Source organism: Typopeltis vanoorti, chromosome 3 (assembly GCF_054136105.1).
Source record: "Typopeltis vanoorti isolate ZY-2024b chromosome 3, IOZ_Tvanoo_1.0, whole genome shotgun sequence".
Lineage (NCBI taxonomy): Eukaryota > Metazoa > Arthropoda > Arachnida > Uropygi > Thelyphonidae > Typopeltis > Typopeltis vanoorti.
In genome coordinates, this window is record NC_143551.1 from 62,672,301 (window position 1) to 62,694,727 (window position 22,427).

General features: G+C 36.2%; 1 protein-coding gene and 1 non-coding gene across 2 annotated transcripts in view; one reads left to right on the forward strand and one right to left on the reverse strand.

Annotated features, from left to right (window-relative positions):
* The first annotated feature begins 3,270 nt into the window (after window positions 1-3,270).
* The window catches only part of LOC150108200 (synaptogyrin-2-like), a 63,925-nt gene continuing 44,768 nt past the window's right edge, over window positions 3,271-22,427 (forward strand). The window contains exon 1 of the mRNA XM_090390649.1: window positions 3,271-3,507. Coding sequence (XP_090246775.1) covers window positions 3,415-3,507 — 93 coding nt within the window. The 5' untranslated portion in view covers window positions 3,271-3,414. The remainder of the gene's footprint in view (window positions 3,508-22,427) is intronic.
* On the reverse strand, window positions 21,426-21,619 carry LOC150108201 (U2 spliceosomal RNA). Its single transcript, XR_016548153.1, has one exon. It is a non-coding gene; the product is annotated as a U2 spliceosomal RNA (small nuclear RNA).

Here is a 22,427-nt window from a genome sequence, read left to right on the forward strand (position 1 = left end):
CAGAGCGTAGTCGTAGTTTGTCGTGGGCAGAAGATTAAGGGGGATAAAAGATAAACGTTGTTGTGGGACGAACTTATTGCGGGCAGATAAATGAGGATTACAAATAAAAGTTGCTTTGAGCAAATGAATGGGGATAATAGACAAATCAGAGAGGAACTGATCAGTGTTTTTCTCCATTGATGAGGAAAGAGGTACAGCAACGACGTTTATCTATTATCCGTATTCATCTTCTCATAACTACTTTTATTTGGATTCCCATTTATCTGCCCGCAATCATTAAGCTCGGCCCACAACAACGTTTATCTTTCATCCCCATTAATCTGCCGCCCACGACAAACTACGGCTACCCTCTGGTTCGACATGCGACATCCAGGTTAGTTTAGTTTAGGTTGGTTAGGTTAGGTTAGGTTAGTTTATAATGATTTCTGATTTCATTGAGCGCAAAAGAAGTATACTTTCCTTACTTTTTTCATTATAAACTAACCTAACCAATAAAGGTTAGGTTAGGTTAGGTTAGTTTATGATGATTTCCACCCGATAAAGGTTAGGTTAGGTTGGTTCAGGTTAGTTTACAATGATTTCTAACCGATAAAGGTTAGATTTGGTTAGTTTATAATGATTTCTGATTTCATTGAGTGCAAAATAAGTACTTTCCTTACTTTTTTCATTATAAACTAATTTAACCTAACCTAACCTAAGCTGTTATAATTTCTATTGAGAATGAAAACCTATATATAAAACCTATAAATATGTTTTTATTACATTTACCAGACTCCTCTAGGAATTATTCACTTTAACTGGTTCAAGTGATTAATTCTAATTATTTACTTTAACCGGTAATTATTAATAATAACCAGATTTATCACTTTAACCGTAACATATATATATATATCCTTCTTATCCATCCTAGGACTGGTTGAGTCCCCTCCAAATGAGGAATTACTGGTACCCCTCATTAGGAGGATTATTAATGCAGCTGGTTTGCCACTCCTCTACTGCATCCCCTAAGGGTGATATTCATGACTAATCTGTGTGTGCTCACTGGATGAAAACCCCAGATAAAATGGGGGGGACCCTGCTGTCCACACCCAAGACTGGCTAACTTGGCTATGGCTGAGGAAGATCCTTAAACTCCTCATCGTCCACGGGAATCGAACATAGGGCATTCCTTCCCCAGGCATATGGATGCAAAGCACACAGCCCTAGGCTAACCCCACGGAATATATATATATATATATATAAAGTTTTTTACCTTGGGTATAATATACGTCAAAGATACCAACTATTTTAAATATAAATATAAACCTGGTTTTAATCCATTTAATGCATAGCATCATATCATACATCTCCTCAAGGAGATGTACCTTGCATTTAGGGTAAATACCAAGAATAGTTATCCGAGCTTATTCCACCTTTACCACGAGTTGCCTAAGACTTGCACTACTTGCAGGCGCAAACTTGACTTACTTGTCTGTTTGTTTACTTGGGAAATGAGTTAAAACCAGGTTTATATTTATATTTAAAATAGCTTGGTATCTTTAACGTGTGTGTGTGTGTGTGTGTGTGTGTGTGTGTGTGTGTGTGTGTGTGTGTGTGTGTGTGTGTGTGTGTGTGTGTGTGTGTGTGTGTGTGTGTGTGTGTGTGTGTGTGTGTGTGTGTGTGTGTGTGTGTAGAAAGTTTTTTACCTTGGGTATATACTATGTTGAAGATCCCAAGCAGTTTTATAAGCTAGGTTTTAATCCTTTTTCCCAAGTAAGCAAACAGACAAGTAAGTCAAGTTTGCACCTGAACATAGTTCAAGTCTGAAGCAACTCGTGGTGAAGGTGGAATAATGGAGATGGAGATGATTCGTAGTAGAGGTTCGGTGTAGTAGTTGACACAGTTGAGACAGTTGTAGGTGTCCTTCCGCGATGAGTCTTCGGACTCCTTGGAGGTGTCAGGAATAATAATAATAATAAGCTCCGATCACTTTCCTTATTATTTTCCCCTAATGCAAAGCACATCCCCTTGCGGGGATGTATGATTAAAGGCAAGGGCCACTACCCAGACCAGTTTCGACCTTTATTGAGGTCTTGTCAGTGGGAGCCAGACCCAAAAAATGCCAAGGTTGAAGTAATGCAGAGCTTATAAATTTTATCTAAACAAGTTGCCACAAGGTGCTTTGACCTTCAAAAATCAAAAAATCAGCTAATGCCTTTTTATTCCCGTATATGGGAGTAGGCGAGGCCATTTAGCCCTATCTAACTTTTGGAGACTGAGTGGGCAGTTCAATCTCCACTGGTACCAATCAGAGATAGATGGCCCAAGGCTATCACTAATTAAGCGGTACATAGTGAAAAGAGACGGCTCAAATGTGCCGCCATCTCGTGGACCCTAACCCTAACACAATATATTTAATGTCTGAAATAATGTGAGTTCTACGGTCGATTTTCTTGAGTTTACAGGACGAAAAACCCGAGTTTCCGGGAGGAAAAACCCGCTTGCCCGTGCCAGAGATCGACTAACTCGGGAACCGGTCGAAAAAAGGCTTAGAAAAATTTCCTCTAGTCGCCGACTAGACTCGAAACCAAGTCTTCTCTTCCTTCGTGCGGCCAAGCGCCGTGGTTTGCAAACGCCACATCCACTGAGCTACACAGGCTCTGTGCTTTGACCTTATTAAATAAAAATCTCAGGATGAGAGTAAGATGTAGCTGGTCGAAAAATATCATCAATTATTTATGGCAGAAATATTGACTGTAGAAATCACACTGTTTCAACAGTAATGAAACATTACTGTGGCATTTGCCTTATCCTAATGCGCTTTGTACGCAAACTGCAAACCCATTGGAGATGAAAGTGGGAACTCTCTAGCTGCTAACACTTTTCCAAAAGTCAGGATTAGAGAATGCCGCCAACATTCTTTAAGAAATAAAAAAAAGGCTGAATAGGATTTATTTATTTACTTATTTTTACATTTTGAGATTAAAAGTACGTTGAGATGAAGTATGAAATATGCAACAATTAATTTTAAGAGTAAAAATAATATATAATAAAGAGTAAAAAGTAAAAAGTAAAAATAATAAAGTTAATATTTGTAGATATTAGATACTGTATATGTTTTCTTTTCGTCTAAGATAAGATAAATTCTGGGAATTATGCAGTTACATTCCTACTGTTGAATATCTCAAGAAATCCTTAGTACTCTGTAGTTGTTTGTCTGTTTCTTTGTTTTTGTTTTCATTTCGTCTCTCGTTATATTGTTTGTGGTCGCTACTCATTTTGCGTGTTAATTATTGTTGTTATAGTTTATTTTCTCCCGAAACCTTGCCGCGTTAGTTAACAGCTTAAACTTGTCTTGCGACGGCGTGGATATTAAGTGTGAATTTTGTCGGTGCTAGTTTCTTTGAGAAGCCCTTTTTTTTTCTTTAAAAAAAAATGAATGTTTATGGAGAACCTCAAGCTGGGACGCCGTTTAATTTTATATCCTACTTAAAGAAACCCCAAGTTATATTGCGAATATTATGCTGGGTAAGATAACTGTATATATTTTTATTATTATCCTCTGAACCTTTATTTTCTTTTTCGACTGAAGGATGTTTTGCAATACATTGTGACTCATTCTAAACATGACATATATGGTGCGTGTTTTCGTTGTCATCGAGTTTTTCTGCAGCGCATTTCTTAATATACTCATTGATTATATGGCTTCTTTCTTTGTTGATGAATTTCAATAAACTAATAAGCTAAAATCTCATAAACATTAGTTTGTGTTTAAAAGAATATTAGTGGCTTTTTGAGAAGTTTCACTTAAAAGTTTATACAGATTTATTATTATTATTTTTTTTTTTTAGAGATCGTTTTCTTTATTTATAGAACCAGTATTTTCCAAAATGCTAATGCTTACATATTTTTTCATTTTGTTTTAATCATACCCTAGTGCTTTTAGGATTAACTATAGCACAACCCGCCTTGCTATATATAACTGAAACAAAGCTCAAGACTGTACATCTATTTCACAATAGAATATTGAGGCTGTTTTGGTTGACTGAGTGGTAAATGTATATTATGCTCTGCAACCAAGATGCCGTGGGTTTGAATCTTACTGTAGAAATGGATGTTTGCAAATACCTTTAGATTATGGATGAATTTTACCTGATGTGAGACCATCCTGCGTATTGGAGGCTTGAAAAGCACTAATAGTAGTGTGCTGTAGTCAAAGTCATTCATGGGTGTAAATCACATGAAAAAAAACGGGGGGGGGGGCAAGAAGCACTTCTTGATTTCACAGAGTTATTTATTTTCACTAGTAGGTTATAGAACTTTTTTGAGCATAAACACATTCTCTATCTTTAGCCTGGACAAAAGTGAGGAAGGAACTGCTGCAAGCCTGGTTGATATCCACTCTCCAACCAACAGGCTGTGGGTTCAAATCCTTCCATGGGCATGTATGTTTGTGAGTGTCTTTAGGCGGGAAATTAATCTATAGTTATTTAATAGACACGTGTGTTAGACATACCATATTTAAAAAAAAAAAAAAAACGACTTCACACATGTAAGAGAAAACTAAATATAATTTATTATTCCTATATATTTTGCTCACTAATGGAACTCTGAAGTGGCTTGAAAAAGTTCCATGTTTGCTTCTCTAGATCAGGGTTTCTGGATTATGTAGCCCATAGCTAGTACATTCCATGGTAGTAATGCTAATGTAGTAAGGTTAACAATCTTTCATTGGTGGTATTAATATTTTAAATAATATGTAGTTTTTCTTTGATTAAACATTTTAAGATATGTATTTGAGTGACTCAAATTTACATTAATATTTTACAAAATAGGCATTAAATGTGAAAAGGGGTTATAAAATATTAAACATTAGAGACAAATAATATAAAAGGATGTTATTCTTTTCATGTTATATTGGAGGAGAAATTGCAATCCTGGATTACCTTCAACTTTGAACTTTGTAATGTCTGGACATTAGTTTTGAATGGCATTGCAGCTACATATTGCCAGCCTGGTTGGCCGAGTGGTTAGTATATTCACTCTCCATCCAAAATGCTGCAGGTTCGAATCCTGCTGTGGACATGGATGTTTGTGATTGTCTGTGAAAATATTAGTGGTGGTGGTGGTGGGGCAATAGATGGCATTGGTATAGATGATTCAGTTCACTGTAGTTCTTATGGGAGAAGTTGTAGAGTAGGTGCCTTCCCTCAATGAGTCTTTGGACTCCTTGGAGGTGTCACATAATAATGATAATAAGGAAAGTTATGTTATCTTATTCATTCCAGAGAAGGTACCATTAAGTTATCAGTCTATGTTGAATTTGGCTAGAGTTTCTTGTTCTCTATGGTAATGAAATTTGAGTCAGCTGTTTCAGTTTCCTATGTAAATTGCACATGAGGTACTTCTCAGACTTGGTTGAAGGATTCTGGTTTTCTCTTCTGTAGCTAAAAGCTCTTATGGGAAAAACTATAGATAACAGCACACTTGCATCCATTCGTTGATGATTATCACTCTCTCACTGAGAAAATAATTTATTTGTATGTTTTTCATTTTACCTAGAACCTATTTGAAGTAGTTGTACACCTCTGTCCTCTTGAGTGTATTATAGATTTGGTGTTGCCAGGATGGATTCCCAAGTAGTTTTTGTTATTAATTTAAACAGCTACATTCATTCCCTAAGTTCTGATTTTCCATTTGCTTCTCTGCAAGTCAGTGGTTTTTGAGAGTTTGATTTTGTACCAAATTCCTAGCACTTTTGCACAAGCAAGATTTGGGGATATTAGTGGATAGGATATTAATTAGAGGGCATATTGCAAAAGTGGCTAAAGTAGCTCATCGGATTACTTGATTATTGAATAATACCCTGACAAGCATGTTGTTATGCACTGGTGTCCAAAACCTAAGGATGGACACTATTTCTGAAGATTACAATTGCAAATTCAGACAAATCAGTTAGTGGCAATTTGTATAACTGGTGATTTTGAGTAGGAAACAGGTACACATTCAGATTTTTGAATCGTGTGCAAAGAGGTCATGTGGTAGCACTCAACATAATAAAAGACAAAAGGCTATGAATTGTGTTTGATGTCTTGTGATGTGTCAGACATCATTTCATGTGGAGAAGAATTATTGGAAAGCTTGAAGGCCACAGAATTACTGATATTGCCAGAGAGTTTAGAATCTCACATAGTGCTGTATCCAGGCTCTGGGCAGCATTTCAAACCAATTGAATGTGTTTCAGACATTTGCTAAGAGGTTGCCCTCGCTCTACCATGGAGCATGAAAACAGATTTTTTGGTTATAATGGCAAAATGTAATTGTTGCACCACGACAGGTCAGTTTACAAGTCAGCTCCATTCGCACAGGTACATGGCTATCTCGACAAACTGTGGCAAGACATCTGTGACAAGCAGGCCTGTAGTCTGTGTCCCTTTATTCACAGCTCATCGTAGAGCATGTTTTCTGTGGTTTTGTAGTCATAAAAATTTACAAACCAGTAATGGGCTAATGTACTCTTTACAGATGTGTCGTTTTAGTCTTTTCTACGATTCTAGATGACACTTGATCTGATGTGAAAGTGGTGCTGCTTACCATTGCGACAATGTTCTTGAAAGGGATACATATGGCAGTGCTGGGGTCATGGTATGGGGGAGGCATTATGCTTAATGAACATGCTGAGCTACATGTGCTAGAAAAAGGGACTATGACTGGGGGGACAATATATTGCAGCGAAATTCTTCAATGTTATGTTTTGATTGTTTAATGGTGTTGTGGGTGAAGAATTCATTTTTATGGATGACAATGCCATACCACATCATACACAAGCAGTGCAGATACTCCTGGAGACTGAGGATATTAATGCCCCCAGATATCAACCCCATAGAATGCATTGCTGCTTGAAATTCCCCTCTAGAAAACAAAAAAAGGTCTTATCCTTGTCTGAAGGAGGAGGAGGAACTAGAACTCAAGAACTCCTGAATTGCTTGGTGCTAAGCATGGTACGATGTTGTGAGCACTGCATCACAGTTTGGGGTGGACATATTCCATACTGAAATGTCTCTCTGCCTAGTTTTCTGTAATCATTATGCATTAATTCCTTAACAGGTCTGATGGTGGGAGAACTAGGGGGCCACCCTTGAACTGAATAAAGGTGAAGGCCTTATGAAATTTGTAAGTTTTGCCAAAAACACATTGTCATTTATTTTGTACAAAATTTATAATACATTTTCTGTGTAATATAATTTACACAGAAAATTATACCTGTTTATAGAATTCTTCACCCACGACACCATTAAACACCCCATCTTAACTTCTGAGTGAAGATCTAGTCACCCGGACTTCTTGGGGATGAGGAAGAGCTGGAGAGGATCCAGAGTTGAGTGACCAAGATGGTATCAGGTCTATGGAGTGAACCTTATGACGACATGGTAAAGATTTGTGGATTACAGAAATTGGTTGACAGGTGAAAAAATGGTGATATGATTGAAACATACAAATTGCTGAAGGGTTTTTACAAGATTAATACAGAGAAAATTTCTCAGAACAGGTCTGATGGTGAGAGAACTAGGGGCCATCCTTGAAAACTGAACAAGAGTGTAGTTAGCAGGGGTGTCAGTTCTAGATTTTTTGCTTGGAGAGTGATAAATGAGTGAAATAGGTTGCCAGAGTCTAATGTAGGTGCTGTGACTGTGAATGAGTTCATAGCAAAGTTAGATATGGCATGAATGTTGGATTGTGCTTGGCATGGTGTTTAGGGCTTCCCTTGAATAGTCTAAGTACTCCATGAGTAGTCCATGATAATAGTACCTATGTGTTTGCTTTTATTTCCTCTTCATTACACATTATGTTGGTGACATCATCCTTTGAGATATTGCTTCCCCACAAAACTGGCTTCTTTTTGCTAACTATCACAACTACCAACGAACTCCCCCCCCCCCTCCACTCTTCAGTTTCCTCAGAAATAAGTGGTATTCTATCATAGCCTTTTTGCAAACTTTTGATAAATTGCTATATAAGTATATCCTTCCTATTATAGTTTTGAATATATTATAAAGTTAGTAAAATAAAACTATCTCTGTAACACTTGTGCTGCTTTGAGCTTCTTTCTGGAAAGATATTATTCTCATCAATCTAGTACTATTTTATATTCATCTCTCTAGCCATTCTCCTCAATACCTTTCCTGCTATGTCTAATAAAGAAATTTGTCCTCCTTATTTTTCTTTCCTTTCTTCTTTTCTTTCTGTTAACCAGACTCATCAAACAAACTAAGCCAAGGATGCATTTAACATCTTTACACTAGTAACATAAACTTACTTAAAATTCCAAATGGTTCCTATTCATGAACTGGCAGCCTCTTCTCTTTCTTCCTAATCGTATTCCGTGCCAATGCCACTTGTTCTGTACCCTACAACAAAAGTCAGTCTTCGATGGTAGAATTATTGATCGTAATTAATTCTGGTAGATAATATGCATATCTGACAGAAGTCCTTTTGCCAGATATGCATATTATTATTATTATTATCTGAGACCTCCAGGGAGGCTGTAAATTACCCAACCCAGCTATCATACCTTCCCTTAAATTCATTTACACTAGATGCACTCACTACCCCAAAGAGTAAATTATTCCACTCACTCACTGCTCTCTAGAAAAACCTAGCTCTTACCCCCTTTCTTCACTGAGAACAACCTTAACTTCACTGGATTCCCCTGTGTTCTCTCCCCGCCTTCCATAACGAAAAATTTCATCATTTGAAATGTATAACACCCATTCAAAAGTTTATAGACCTCTATCATATCATCCCTCTTTCTCCTGTTAACCAGAATCTGTAATCGACATACTCGCAATCTGTCCTCATAATCTAAATCCCATAATCCGGATATAATCTTTGTAACTCTTCTTTGCACCCTTTCCACATCTTTATCCCATTGGAACCTGAGAGACAAATCTGAGTACAGTAATCCAAGTGTGGTCTTATCAAAGCCTTATAAAGAGGCAAAATTACTTCCTTGTCCTTACATGTCAAGGTTCGCTTCAACATAGAAATCATCCTCTGAGTTGTATTTGCAACTTTTGCTATGACCTTTGAACTTTAAATTCTTATCCACCAATATACCAAGATCCCTTGCCTCTTCAGTTTCTTGTAGCATAACCCTGCTAATATAATATGCCGCTGGATCTCTAATCACGCCAAAGTGCATAATTTTACACTTATTAACATTAAGCTGATAGCCATTTCCGTTTGCCCAGATTTCCAGTCTATTCGAATAATTTTGTAATTGCTGAATAACTGATTGCTCTGCCTATCTTTGCATCATCAGCAAACAATTGCAAATCTGATGATAGACCCTGCTTGAAGTCATTAATGTATAGATTGAACAATAATGGCCCAAGGACTGAACCCTGAGGTACACCACTGGTTATCTACCACATGCAACTATTTTGGCAAGGAATTACTGTTTAATTACTATTTTTCATACAACATTTTCATGTACTTTAGAGAGAAAGAGAGATGTCAGAAACATGGCTCATTGTTGCAATATCAGGTATAACTTTTCTCATAGCCTAAGTTAATTGGTAGGTCTTTTATATATGCTGCCCATAGTTGATTTAAGATGAGATCTTGGATTTTATTACACTGAGTAGGAGATCATATCATCTCACTCACTTTAAATCTACATACATACATACATAACCGTTGAATACTATGTATGACAATTTAGTGAGTTGCCAATTTATTATTATTATTAATATCAAGAGAGACCTCCAGGGACTCATTGAGGGAGGCCACTTGCTACACGCATCAGTTGTCATACTTGTTCTTGAATTCATTCATAACAGAAAAATCTAGATCTTGACAAAAATCTTGACAATATTCATTCTCTGCTTCCAGGGAAGACTTTTTGTCCTTTCCTCCCCTCCATAAAATGAAAAATTCCATCAACTGAAATTCTCTGACTCTTTCGAAATTTGTAAGTCTCAATCATATCATCCTTCTTTATCCTGTTTACTAGTGTCTGCAGTCTACAAATTCTCAGTCTGTCTTCATAATAATATTTCACAATGCTGATATCAGTTTTAACACACACTCTCTCTGTATCAGAATCACCACAGAAACGAGGAGACCAGACCTGCGCACAATAGTTCATGTGAGTTTTTATTAAGGCCTTGTAAAGAAACAAAATTACTTCCTTATTTTTACATGTCAAAGTTCATTTTAGCATTGCAATTATCCTCTGAATTGTATTTGCAGTCTTTAATATATGGTCCTTGAACTTTGCTTCCTATATGCTAAAACTCCAAGATTCCAGCCTGATCGGTTTTTTCTAGCAGCATGACTTTACATTTACTAACATTGAACTGATAGCCATTTTCCCATACCCACAATTTTCCAGCCTATTCAAATCATTCTGAAAGTACTGCACATCAGCAGTATTCCTGATTATCCTGCCTATATTTGCAATATCAGCAAATAGCTGTATGTTGCCTGTCAGATCCTTCCCAATGTTATTAATGTACAGATTGAATAACAGTAGACCAAGGACTGATTCTTGTAGTACACCACTGGTTACGTTAAATCTTGCAGACACATCACCTATATATCACTTTTTGAAAACTATCAACCAGCCATTCTGTTACTGCTACCCATATTCTCCAATTTATGCAAGTCTTCCATGCTGTATTTTGTCAAAAGCCTTAGCAAAATCCAAAAGCATCATGGTGTGCCCAATTCCCTTGTCTAACTGAGTGGTAACATTATAGAATGTGAACAAGTTGCTAAAACATGACCTTCCCTTAATAATCTCATGCTGTTCATTACAAAGTAGAGATTCTCTGTCTGTATGGGAACTCTGACCAATTTTTCAAAATCTTCCACCACCACTCCAGAGATACTAATAGGTTAGTGGTTGGATACATCAGTCTTTGCACCTACCATACATTCTTACTACTCCTGTGGAATCTTCCCTGTTCTAAGACTCAAATTATATAGCTTGGTCAAAGGAATAGCTAGTTCAGCTGAGCTCTTTTAGCATCCGTGCTGATATCCCATCAGTCCCTATTGCTGAATTCTTATTCACTTTGCAACAGCATCATTTAAGTATTTTTTTAAACACTGCCATTGCATTTCCAATATACTTCCCATCCAACAACTGATACCATGTTCATGACTTATTTTTCACAGTATTAACAACACCACACACACTTTTATCACAAAGATGTTTTATTAACGCTTATATTTCGCTGATTTTCAACTCGGCATCATCAGAGCACAACACACTTGTATACGCGCCAGTGAGTGAGTGAAACAATATAATTGCAAAAGACAAAAGATCTAAAGTCCTATTTTTGGCACCCTCTAATGGAAAAAAAAAAAACCAGTAGCTATCCAGGAGTTCTTCTTAGGATAACCGTCTCCCAAATTTTTGGCAAATTAATGCAACCATATTTGTTAAGGTTGGGAGAATTCTTCAAAGCCATTGCTGACTCAAAAAATAATCTTTCAGATCTATAATGACTCCTAAATAGCACATTCGTTTTCCTCCATCTAATCCTGTGTGAAGGAGTGTCGAAAGCGTGGTCTGCCAGTCCCGACTTGCCATAGTAATAGTAGCGAATGTATCTTTCATGTTCACTGATCTTCCTGTTTGCCCATAATAGGCCAAGTCACAGTCACAAGCAACTTCATACACTCCTGGGTGTGCTAAAGGGTGAAGTTTATCCTTAGGCGAGCGGATCAGAGTTCATGAAAGATACATTCGCTACTATTACTATGGCAAGTCAGGACTGGCAGACCATGCTTTGGACACTCCTTCACACAGGATTAGATGGAGGAAAACGAATGTGCTATTTAGGAGCCAAAATTTTATTGCACTTCCTCTTGAAAAAACCAGACGGTTTATCTTTCAACTCAGGATGGTTTCTCTCGAATTGACGCCACAGTTTAGCAAGAAACATGGAACTGTTGGTCAACACATTTCCACAAATCACACAGACAGGCCAACCATCATTTGTTTTTGTGAATCCCATATTCAAGTAACTTTCTTCGTATTTTTGTTTTTTATTGGGAGGTCTTTCCTCCACTGTCCCACTTCTGTTGCGTTTTGCAAACAATGATTGAGGTGGCACCGCAGATTCAGAAATGGTTTCTTTTGCGGAAAGCTCTTCTGACAAACAAATGCTGGAATGCATTGCTTGGTTATCTTTTTTTGTCTTTGGCTCATCTGGCGAAGTAATGGAGTGAGCTGCTGGTTTGTCCTCCTTTTCAAATGTAACACCTTTTTTCTTCCAAGTACCTGTTTGAAGTCAGCAATCCATGCCTAAAAGAAAATCACACAGGAATATGAGAATAGCTGACTTTATCTTTTATAACCCAGAATACAAAATAAAGCAAATCAACATTTTATAACAAAATACAAATACTTACCTACTTGAAAACCAATAAAAGCATCTAAGTCAATCAATAATGTAACGTTTTTCTACTGGAAATGTATCACAGTAGTTCGGGGTTTGAACCTACGAGTAGAACAAAACACAACACTTTATTAATGAGCACTTACTAACTACACAACTAAACACTCACAAAGAGGTCAAACTCGCAGAAGAATTGCTAAGAAATCACAATGTTATCACTATGAAAATTCACTGTGAAGTGATTGATTCTACTTTTTGTTTCTTATTGTTTAATTTCATTCAATTTTTATTTCTTTTATTTTCCTGGAGCAGCCATGGGAAGTGCACTCAGAGCCATTAGGGCTCCGCAGAGCACAGGTTGGGAACCACTGCTTTACACACTGACCAAGAGGTTGCTTATGAAAAATACACCTCTCTGATACTTCAAGTTCCTTAGTACTGAACGAGAGTTTTTGCACTCTTAAGATTTCTTCCTTGTCTCTGAGGGGGAACTAACCAGTTGATAAGGTTTCACTGTCAGATCGGTGAAACCTTATCAAAATGGACCAATAAAAGGCAAATATATGGATGCTTGGGCAAGCGATCATGTCTTCTATAAGGTCCATGCTAGGGCGACTCATAAATGCTGGTGAGTGTATTCCCATGAGCTCTCTGGTCAAATTTCATACGAAACTTTCATAGTTTCTACATTCCGCTTTGAAATAATGCTAGATTTAATATCCACTTGATTTATATAATTATGGAAACAACTAATGTGTTAGAAAACTTCAGTTTAATATAAACCAAACTAATCACTCAACATTTCAACCTTCACATTAAGTTCCTCATCTGGAGTATACATATATACAAAAAACAAGCTGCACTGCAATCTACATGGTATGCTAAAATTACATTGATTTGGTCAACTGTTAGAACTATTGGCCTGATCTCTACTGGGAAAAAAAAAACCTTACTACATCAACACTCGAGTCCTGTTGTTATTATTATTATTATATATTTGGTTACAAAAATAAATTAAGCGAAGTAACATGTTAACAGAGTTACTCATATAAGTATGCATATAAATTAAACCAAACAATATTGATGGTGGCCCATAAAAGCTGAAATAATTGTTTAGAGCAGGGTCTGCTGGAAAACTTGTACTAAGTGGGCTGAATGTGTGCCATCCAAATTCTTGGTATTTTTTATGCCACCATTATTGTTAAGATTTGAATGGTTAATCAAAATTTCACAGGCTTCTTTACATCATACAAAATTTGTATGATGTAAAGAACAGATACTTTTCCAATCAATTTGGTATAGGGTGTTAAGGGCATGATCTGATAGGCCTGCTTCACCAAAATTGTTAAATTTAATGTGTCGTTTGTGTTCTTTTTTACAGTTAGGGATTAGACGTCCAGTTTCCCCAATATAAAGTAAGTTGCAGGTACAATAGATTTTTTTCTCGCCAGAGGTCAGGCCAGTAGTTTTAACAGTTGACCAAATCAACGTAACTTTGGCATACTATGTAGATTGGAGTGCAGCTTGTTTCTTTGTATATATATGTATACTCCAGGTGATGGTTGATAAGCCAGTAAAAGTTTTGATGGAGTGATTAGTAGATCATGGTTGGAGATTTCCTTTGTGTGATAACTATTCTAACAAGAGAAAAGTCAGTATATAAGAATGGGAAGAACAATAAAACATTAATTTTATGGAAAATGTAATTTATTAATTTTTGTTGCTAGAATGGCCCTTTATATGATGTATCTTCTTCTGTGTTTTATTAAAGTTAAAAAGATTTTATTTAGATTTTTTTTTTATTAAATAAAAATGATATGCAGATGATATAATTTTTGCTAACACTCCAGAAGACCTTGATATAATGATAGAAGACCTATATCATGAAATCAGAAAAGTTGGTCTAAAAATAAACAGAGAAAAAACTAAAATCATCTAAAATGCAGCAAAATGTAAGGTCTTGAGGTTTGGGAAACATCGATGGGATGCTGCATACTCTATGGGAGGAGTTATACTGGAGGAAGTAGGGGAGACAAGAGATCTGGGGTTGATGATTGATAGAAACCTGAAGTTTAGGGGACATATTGCAAAGGTGGTGAAGGTAACACAGAGGATTGCTGCAATTATGAGAAGGACACTGACCTGCAGAGATAAGAGGGTTATCATTCCGTATAAGTCTCTGATCAGACCACACTTGGATTATTCTCAGATTTGGTCTCCAGGATTTGAAGGGGATAAATTAACTGTGGACAGGATACAAAGACGGATGTCAAAGATGGTTTCAGGACTGTACAAGGATAGTTATGAGGATCGGCTGAGGGAATGTGGACTGCAGAGTTTGGGATAGAAGAAGGAGAGGTGATATGATTGAGACTTTTAAACTGTTGAGAGGTGGCTACAGGGTTGACACTGGGGAGTTCTTTCGCTTGGTTGAACAGCGGGAAGGAGTGATGACAGGAGGCCATGCCTGGAAGTTACGAAAGGAAACTGTGAGCAAGAGGGTGAGGAGTGGTTTCTTTGCGTGGAGGGTGGTTGAACTGTGGAATGCATTGCCTGATGGAGTGGTGAGAGCGAGAACGGTCAATGAGTTTAAAGAGTGGTATGATAGACTTTGTGTTTCTTGGGGGGGGGACCTCCCCTCGATGAGTCTTGACAGACTTTATGTTCTTAGGAAGGACCTCCCACGATGAGTCTTTTGACTCCATGGAGGCCTGAATAATAATAATATAATAATAATAAAGCGACGTCGGACAAAATAAACAAAGTACTACAAAAAATAACCTCAAAGCCACCTTTAAACCTGCAAAATTAAAAAGCTTACTCAACTTATCCAAAGACCCACTCTCTCTGCTGACCCACCCTGGAGTATACTCTATCTATTGCACCTGTAACATACCATATATAGGAGAAACAGGATGCACAATTCCCATCAGACAAAAAGAACATAAACAACACATTAAATATAATAATTATGGTGAAGCTGGCCTTTCTGATCATGCCCTGAACACCCTACATAGAATTGACTGGAAAAGCACTAGTTGTCTACATCAGTGCTTCCCAAACTTCTGGATGTCAGGGCCCCCTTCACAAAAATTAAAATATTTTACGGCCCCTTCGAAAAAAAATCGTAATAGAGAGATATATTATTATAATATTTATTGTATTTATATTCAATACAAAACATACGCAGCAAATATTGCAAAAATCAAATGCATATATTACATTTTTTGCCTCTTACCGTTTTTGGTTCTGAAGACAGTGCGGGCTGTTCTGGTAAAATATGAAATACTGTCCTTTTTTTTTGAGTCTGTTTCTGCTTCTTCTGATTGTTTGCGGGAATTTTTTTTTTTTTTTTTTATCAGCCACTTATCCATCTCAGGGTTAAATTTTTTAACGTAGAATAGATCAAATAATATCACCACTTACCGATACTGGCACACCACAGACTGATAACATGAAATTAGTGAATATTACCTAAATAAGGGAATCCCCGGACCAGGAACATTTTTCTCCTTTGTGACTTTTCTCCCTTTAAGGTAATTAAGCATAACGCGAAACAGACAGCAAAGGGAGGTTATTAAAACGTGCATATGATTGGTGCAGTATTAACAAAAGATTGCGCAACTGAAAGATAAAAGCATAGCTGACAATTGAGTTGAAATGCTAACTCTCTTCAACTGAATTCCATATGTGAAACTGCCATAACATTCATTATATATATATATATTACTTAGTTTTAACACTTTTACGAATTTTAACATGTTCGATTGAATTTTATTACCGCCTTGGGAAATCGAACTCACACACATGTAATTAATAACAATAGTTTTTAGTTAGATACTGTATTTGCCCATGCAACATATGGTTTTGTTTCAGTCTATACAGCATAGTTTCTGTATGAGGTTTATATATAGTTTCTTCAACTATACCCCAGATTCCAAATCTCATCCACCTACTTGAGTATTTTTCACTAGTACAGGATGTAAATCTGCATCTTTGCACTTATTAACACTAAAAAAGCAACCCACTCATTTATCCAAGTCTAAATAATTTGCATGAAGGAACTGATATTAATATTGCTCCTTATAATCTCATCAAATTTTGTATCAGCAAAAATGAATATTCTTACTCATTTAAACAATATAGTACAGAACCTGTGGCATCTCAGAAGTGGAAGGTAACCAGTGGTTAATTTCCACTTTTGAGCGGTTGCTTTACTCCATAAACAACCTGCTTATATTGTTGAGACAACTTATTCATCTGTAACCCAAATTTGTACACCACCAACCTATCATGTGGAAATTCCATCTAATGTCTTTGCAAAGTTTAAATTTATCACCATATGACTCTTCCCTTCTCCCACCTCATCCAGCACATCTTCCATTTTTTTTTCATAAAATGCGAGTAAACCATGATGGTAAAATCTACCTTTTACAAACCTGAGGTTGACTTTTGTAGGAATTGTATGTCTGTAACCAAAATCCCACATTCTATTCCTAACCCGTCTTCAGTTCCTACAACTCCAAATATACACCGGTCTGTAATCTGAAATGCCTGTCTTAGCACCATTTTTGCGCAATGATATGATTTTGCTCTTTCCTTTGGAACCTTTCCTGTTCCAAGACTCATTAAATAACAAGGTCAAGGGCACTTTTTAACTCCTTTGTGTGTTTCTTAAAAATAAACAGTGATGTATCCTCTCCCTGTAATCATAGTAACATCAGCTCAATTTTCAATTGGTCATGAAATATGCTTATGAGTAATGTTTTTTTTTTTTTTTTTTTATGAAATATAATAGAAAATATCAGATCATATCAGGGGAACAATGTTCAAAGAAAGATTCCTATTATTTCTAAATAAAATCTATTCAACTAGTACCCCCCCCCCCAATAGAATGGAAAAAAGCAATTGTGACCTCTATCTTTAAAAAAAGGTAGTAGAATATACTTATACCTAAAAACTATAGAGGTATAAGTATACTATATTCTGGTTACAAAATATATAGCAGAATTTTAAATAACAAACTAATAAAATATTCTGAAAACTTTATTTTAGAAGTACAGAATGGATTTAGAAAAGGACAATCATGTATAGACCCAGCCTTCTGCCTAAAATTAATAATAGAGAAAAGAAGAGAATACAATTTAGAAACACATATTACATTTATTGACTTTCAAAAAGCATTTGACAAAGTTAAAAGAAGCACTTTATTTAACATATTAAAAGAAAGACAAATACTAAATAATATTCTAAAAGTTATCATAAGTATATATGAAAATAATCAAATACAAATAAGATTATCATGAACTATCATATACAAGAGAGAGAAACCAAGGAGTTTGACAGGGACATTCCCTTTCAGTAACTCTTTTTAATATTTATCTAAATGAAATAATAAAATGGAATAAAAATTTCCATCAAGGTATTGAACTTAAACGCTCTCCTTTTTCCCGATAACCAAATAATAATTATAAAAGCTGAAGATAACTTACAGAAAGGTATTTTAAATTTAAATGAGATAGCCAAAGATTATGGAATGATAATATCAACAGAAAAATCAAAAACATTGGCCATTAAAGGACAAGATCCAGTAAGAACTAAAATAGTAATAGATAACAAGATTTTAGAACAGGTGAATTCATTTAACTACTTAGGATGTATGATTACATATGAAAATGAAAGAGATATAAACACCTAAAAATTGCAAAATATTTTAAAATAACAGGTGTAATTAACTCTATATTAAACCAAATCTAGTACAAAAACAAACCAGACTAAAAGTGTACAATACATTAGCCCTACCAGTCCTATTATATGGAAGTGAAATGTGGACAATAAAACAAAGATTAATAATAGCTGAAATAAAGTTTATGAGAAAACTGCAAAGTATACTCTATTTGATCACAAAAGAAACGAAGAAATTATGAAAGAATTAAACCAGGAATCAGCAATAGAAAAAATTAAAAAATATAAACACAAATGGATTGAACACGTTGAAAGAATGTAGACAGAAATACTAAAACAAGCCTTAAATTACAAACAATTAGGAAAAGAAAAGAAAAACGTCCCCTTAAGAGATTCAACGATGACTTCTGAGGCTGGAACAGGCCACTCTAGGCCTAAATCCTTGATAGGCATGATGATGATGATGATCAGAACATATCTCAAAATTCATAGTTTTACCATTCACACCGGGAAGTGTTACATCCTGCATTTCCTTTCAAAAGAACTCACTTAATGGCATAATTGGCATATATTATATCCCTTTAGCATTGAGAAGGCATATTTTTACCAAATTTTAAATATTATTATTATTATTAAACAAGACCTCATGGAGTCAAAGACTCATCTAGGAGGTCCTTTTATCTCACACACATCTCATCATACCGGGTCTTAAACACATTCAAACTCCTTGCAGACACCACACTCTCAGTCAAGGCATTCCAATCATTCACAACTCTGCACGAAAAAAACCTGCCTCTCACTCCCCTACTCACACCCTCTTTATACAGTTTCCAGGGATGACCTCTGGTTCTCCCCTGATCTCCCACTATTCTCTGTAGAACTTCTCCACCATTGATCCTATAACAACCCCTTACCAACTTGTAGGTCTCTATCATATCTCCCTTCTTCCTTCTCTCCACTAGACTCTGCAAATTACATATTTTCAATCTTTCCTCATACTCGACATTCCAGAGGTCAGAAACTACCTTAGTCAGTCGCCTTTGGACCCTTTCCAACATCTCTTCATCCTTCTGAAAACCAGGTGACCAAATCTGGGCACAATAGTCCATTTGTGGCCTAATCAAAGCCTTATACAATGGAACAAGAATCTCCCTACTTCTACACGTCAGTGTCCTCCTCATCATTTCCAGAAGTCTTTGTGTTGTCTTCACAATTTTGGCGATGTGTCCCCTAAATTTTAGATCCTTATCCACTATCACTCCCAGATCTCTTATTTCCTCTACTTCCAACAATATATTCTCACCAAGCATAAATTCCGCATCCCATCTTTGTTTTCCAAATTTTAAAACCTTACATTTTGCAACATTGAACTCACATCCCCATTTGCTTGCCCAATCACTCAATTTATTCAAGTCTTCTTGCAAGGCCACAACATCTTCACTACTCTTTATGGTTCGTCCCAACTTTGCATCATCTGCAAACAACTGAATATCTCCATCCAAATCTTCGCCAATATCATTAATATATAAGTTAAATAGTAATGGCCCTAAAACAGATCCCTGAGGCACTCCACTAGTGACTTTCCTTTTCCTGGATATTGCACCCTCATACACAACTTGTTGATACCTATCAGATAGCCAGTCTCCAATTCAATGCACTAATCTAATATCCAACCCCATCTGCTCTAGTTTGACTGTCAACTTATCATGAGGTACTCTATCAAAAGCTTTTGCGAAATCCAAGTATATTACTGTGTATTCTTCTCCTCTGTCCAAGGAAGCAGTCACTTTATTGTAATAAGTAAGTAGATTACTAAAACACGACCTCCCTTTAGCAAATCCATGCTGTCCATCAAAGATTATACCATTGTTGTCAACCCAACTCTGGATCCTAGTTCTCACAAGCTTCTCCAACAACTTAACCACAACACCTGACACACAGATAGGCCTATAGTTTGATGCTTGAGTTCGATCACCTCCTTTATGAAGTGGCACAATCTTGCCCTCCTTCCACTCTTTAAGGACTTGACCAAGTGCAAAACTCGTATTAAAAAAATATGTCAAGGCAGATGTCAACTCTCTGGCACATTCCTTCAGAATACACGGTGATATATTATCAAGTCCCACAGCCTTATTTACATCTAGTTTACTCAACTCCCCAAACAACTCTTGCTCACTTACAGTCAGTCTCTCCTCCCCATCATCAACTGCTCTTAATCTCTCCATGAAGTCACATTCACAAGATTGAAAGATCTTTATGAACTGCTCATTAAGTATCTCTACCACACATTCTGCAACAGCTGTCTTTATACCATTTCCTCCAATCAATGTCATCCTTCCATAATCATTCTTTCTTTTGCTGGCTACATATCGAAAGAACTCCCTAGGATTCTTTTTAGCTTCATTAGCTAACTTCTGTTCATACCTCTCTTTAGCTACTCTCACCAACCAAGTCACCCTCCTTGCCTGGTCTTTGTAGACCTCATGAAATTGGTTACTTCCACTTCTCTTATGCTGCCTCCACAATGCCCTTTTTCTCTGTATTGCATGCTTAATCTCTTTATTCATCCATCTCACACCTACCTTATTTAACCTTCTCACCCGTGGTATACATTTAGACATTGCATCCACTAAATATTTTTTGAAAATCCCCCAAGCTGCATTGATCTCTTTTCCAGCTAACTCCTCATTCCATGCTACACCTGCAAGCTGTCTCCTGAGCTCTTCATAATCACCCCCCTTGTAGTTCCACATATACCCTTTTTTCACAGGGGTCCTTGCACTGCTGGCAACCACCCAAGTAATCACCTCATGGTCACTTTCACCAATTGGTGGATGATTTGATATATACATTAAATATATATACATCATGCTAGTTTGAATGTTTTCAATTAAATTTTAATTGTAAAATTGGTATTGTGGGAGGGGAATTCTTTATCATTATGCAGAGTTGGGTTGTTATCATTGCAGATGTCTCCAATTAACACTGATTTTCACTACATATAATACATACGCTAATTGTGTTCGTACTGCATTTAGTGGTACAATAAAGCTACTATTTTTTTTTTTCTTGCATTTACACTATAGTGTTTGTTGGGAAGAGGATATTTATCAGTATATATGGACATTTTCGTTCATCTCGTCTTCCAAAAGAATAGGCAAAAATCTATTTTCCTACAAATAAAAAGGAATCTTATGTTTTATGGCAAGCACACCATAGCATTAAATTAAACATTTCCTAATTTCTGTTTATTTAACTATGTATTTAAATGTTACTTTATTACATGTAATTAGGGCACATATTTTTTGAAACTTTTTGTTTCACCTTAGTGTGTGTCTTTCTTCCCAAAGGGAATTAGCTGGTTCAAGAGGTAGTGCAATACCAGCCAACTCGAGGAAAAATTGAACCATGTTCCCAACACTTTGCCAGCTTTCAAAAATCAATTTGATACCTTGGGGCCATATCTGATTTTAGGTTGATAAGAACAGATTTTCTTATCAGCTTTTTTGTATCTGATATGGCCTCATCAGGACCAAAGATATTAAAATGTTTTTTGGAAGGTAATAAAGTGTTCGGAGCTGGCATCACCTTGACTACAAGTTATCCTGATATTGTTCAACTTTAGTAGCCTCAGGGTTTTTCTTCTCGTTGTTTTGACTGAAAATCGAGGTGTAGTGTGTGTGTGTGTGCGTGTGCAGGGTTGTGATGTAAAATGTACTTGATTGTAGGTTGTGGCCAGAAAAGTTTGAAAAATGTTGATCTAGTGTACTTAACACCTTTTATACCTCATATACCTGGGTCATTCATGTTGTATTGTACAGTGCATTAGTATTAGTACAGTTCATTAGATACATGTGATTATACTGCTTGTTTTCTACATTAGGAAGCTGATAGTGTCATTTAAAAATATTCAGTATCCTGTTTACTATGATCATCTGATTTTATTTTTTGAAAATAGCCATGTATGAAATGCAGCTGTAAAATCTCTCATGATAAGTAACATATCATGTTTAGTTTTACATGTTTTTCTAGTCTTACATGTTTTTAATGTCAAAAAGGAATGTACTAAATTTTGTAATAACTTAATCATAGGCCCTTGTTAAAATAATATGGTGTATGACGTCATTATGTAATGCTGTTTACCTATGTCCATATATGCCAATTTTCAAAAGACACGTGAAGTATGATGTCATCATGTTCAGATGTCAGCACATGACCATATGGAAGTTTCAAGAGACGCGCACATGCATACAACAGAAGTCTGGGCCTTTATAGCTGAATCCCCAAAAAGAATTTTGTCTTAGGTTTCTCAATCCTCTATTGCCTGGATCCACCGCCACAAGAAGTATT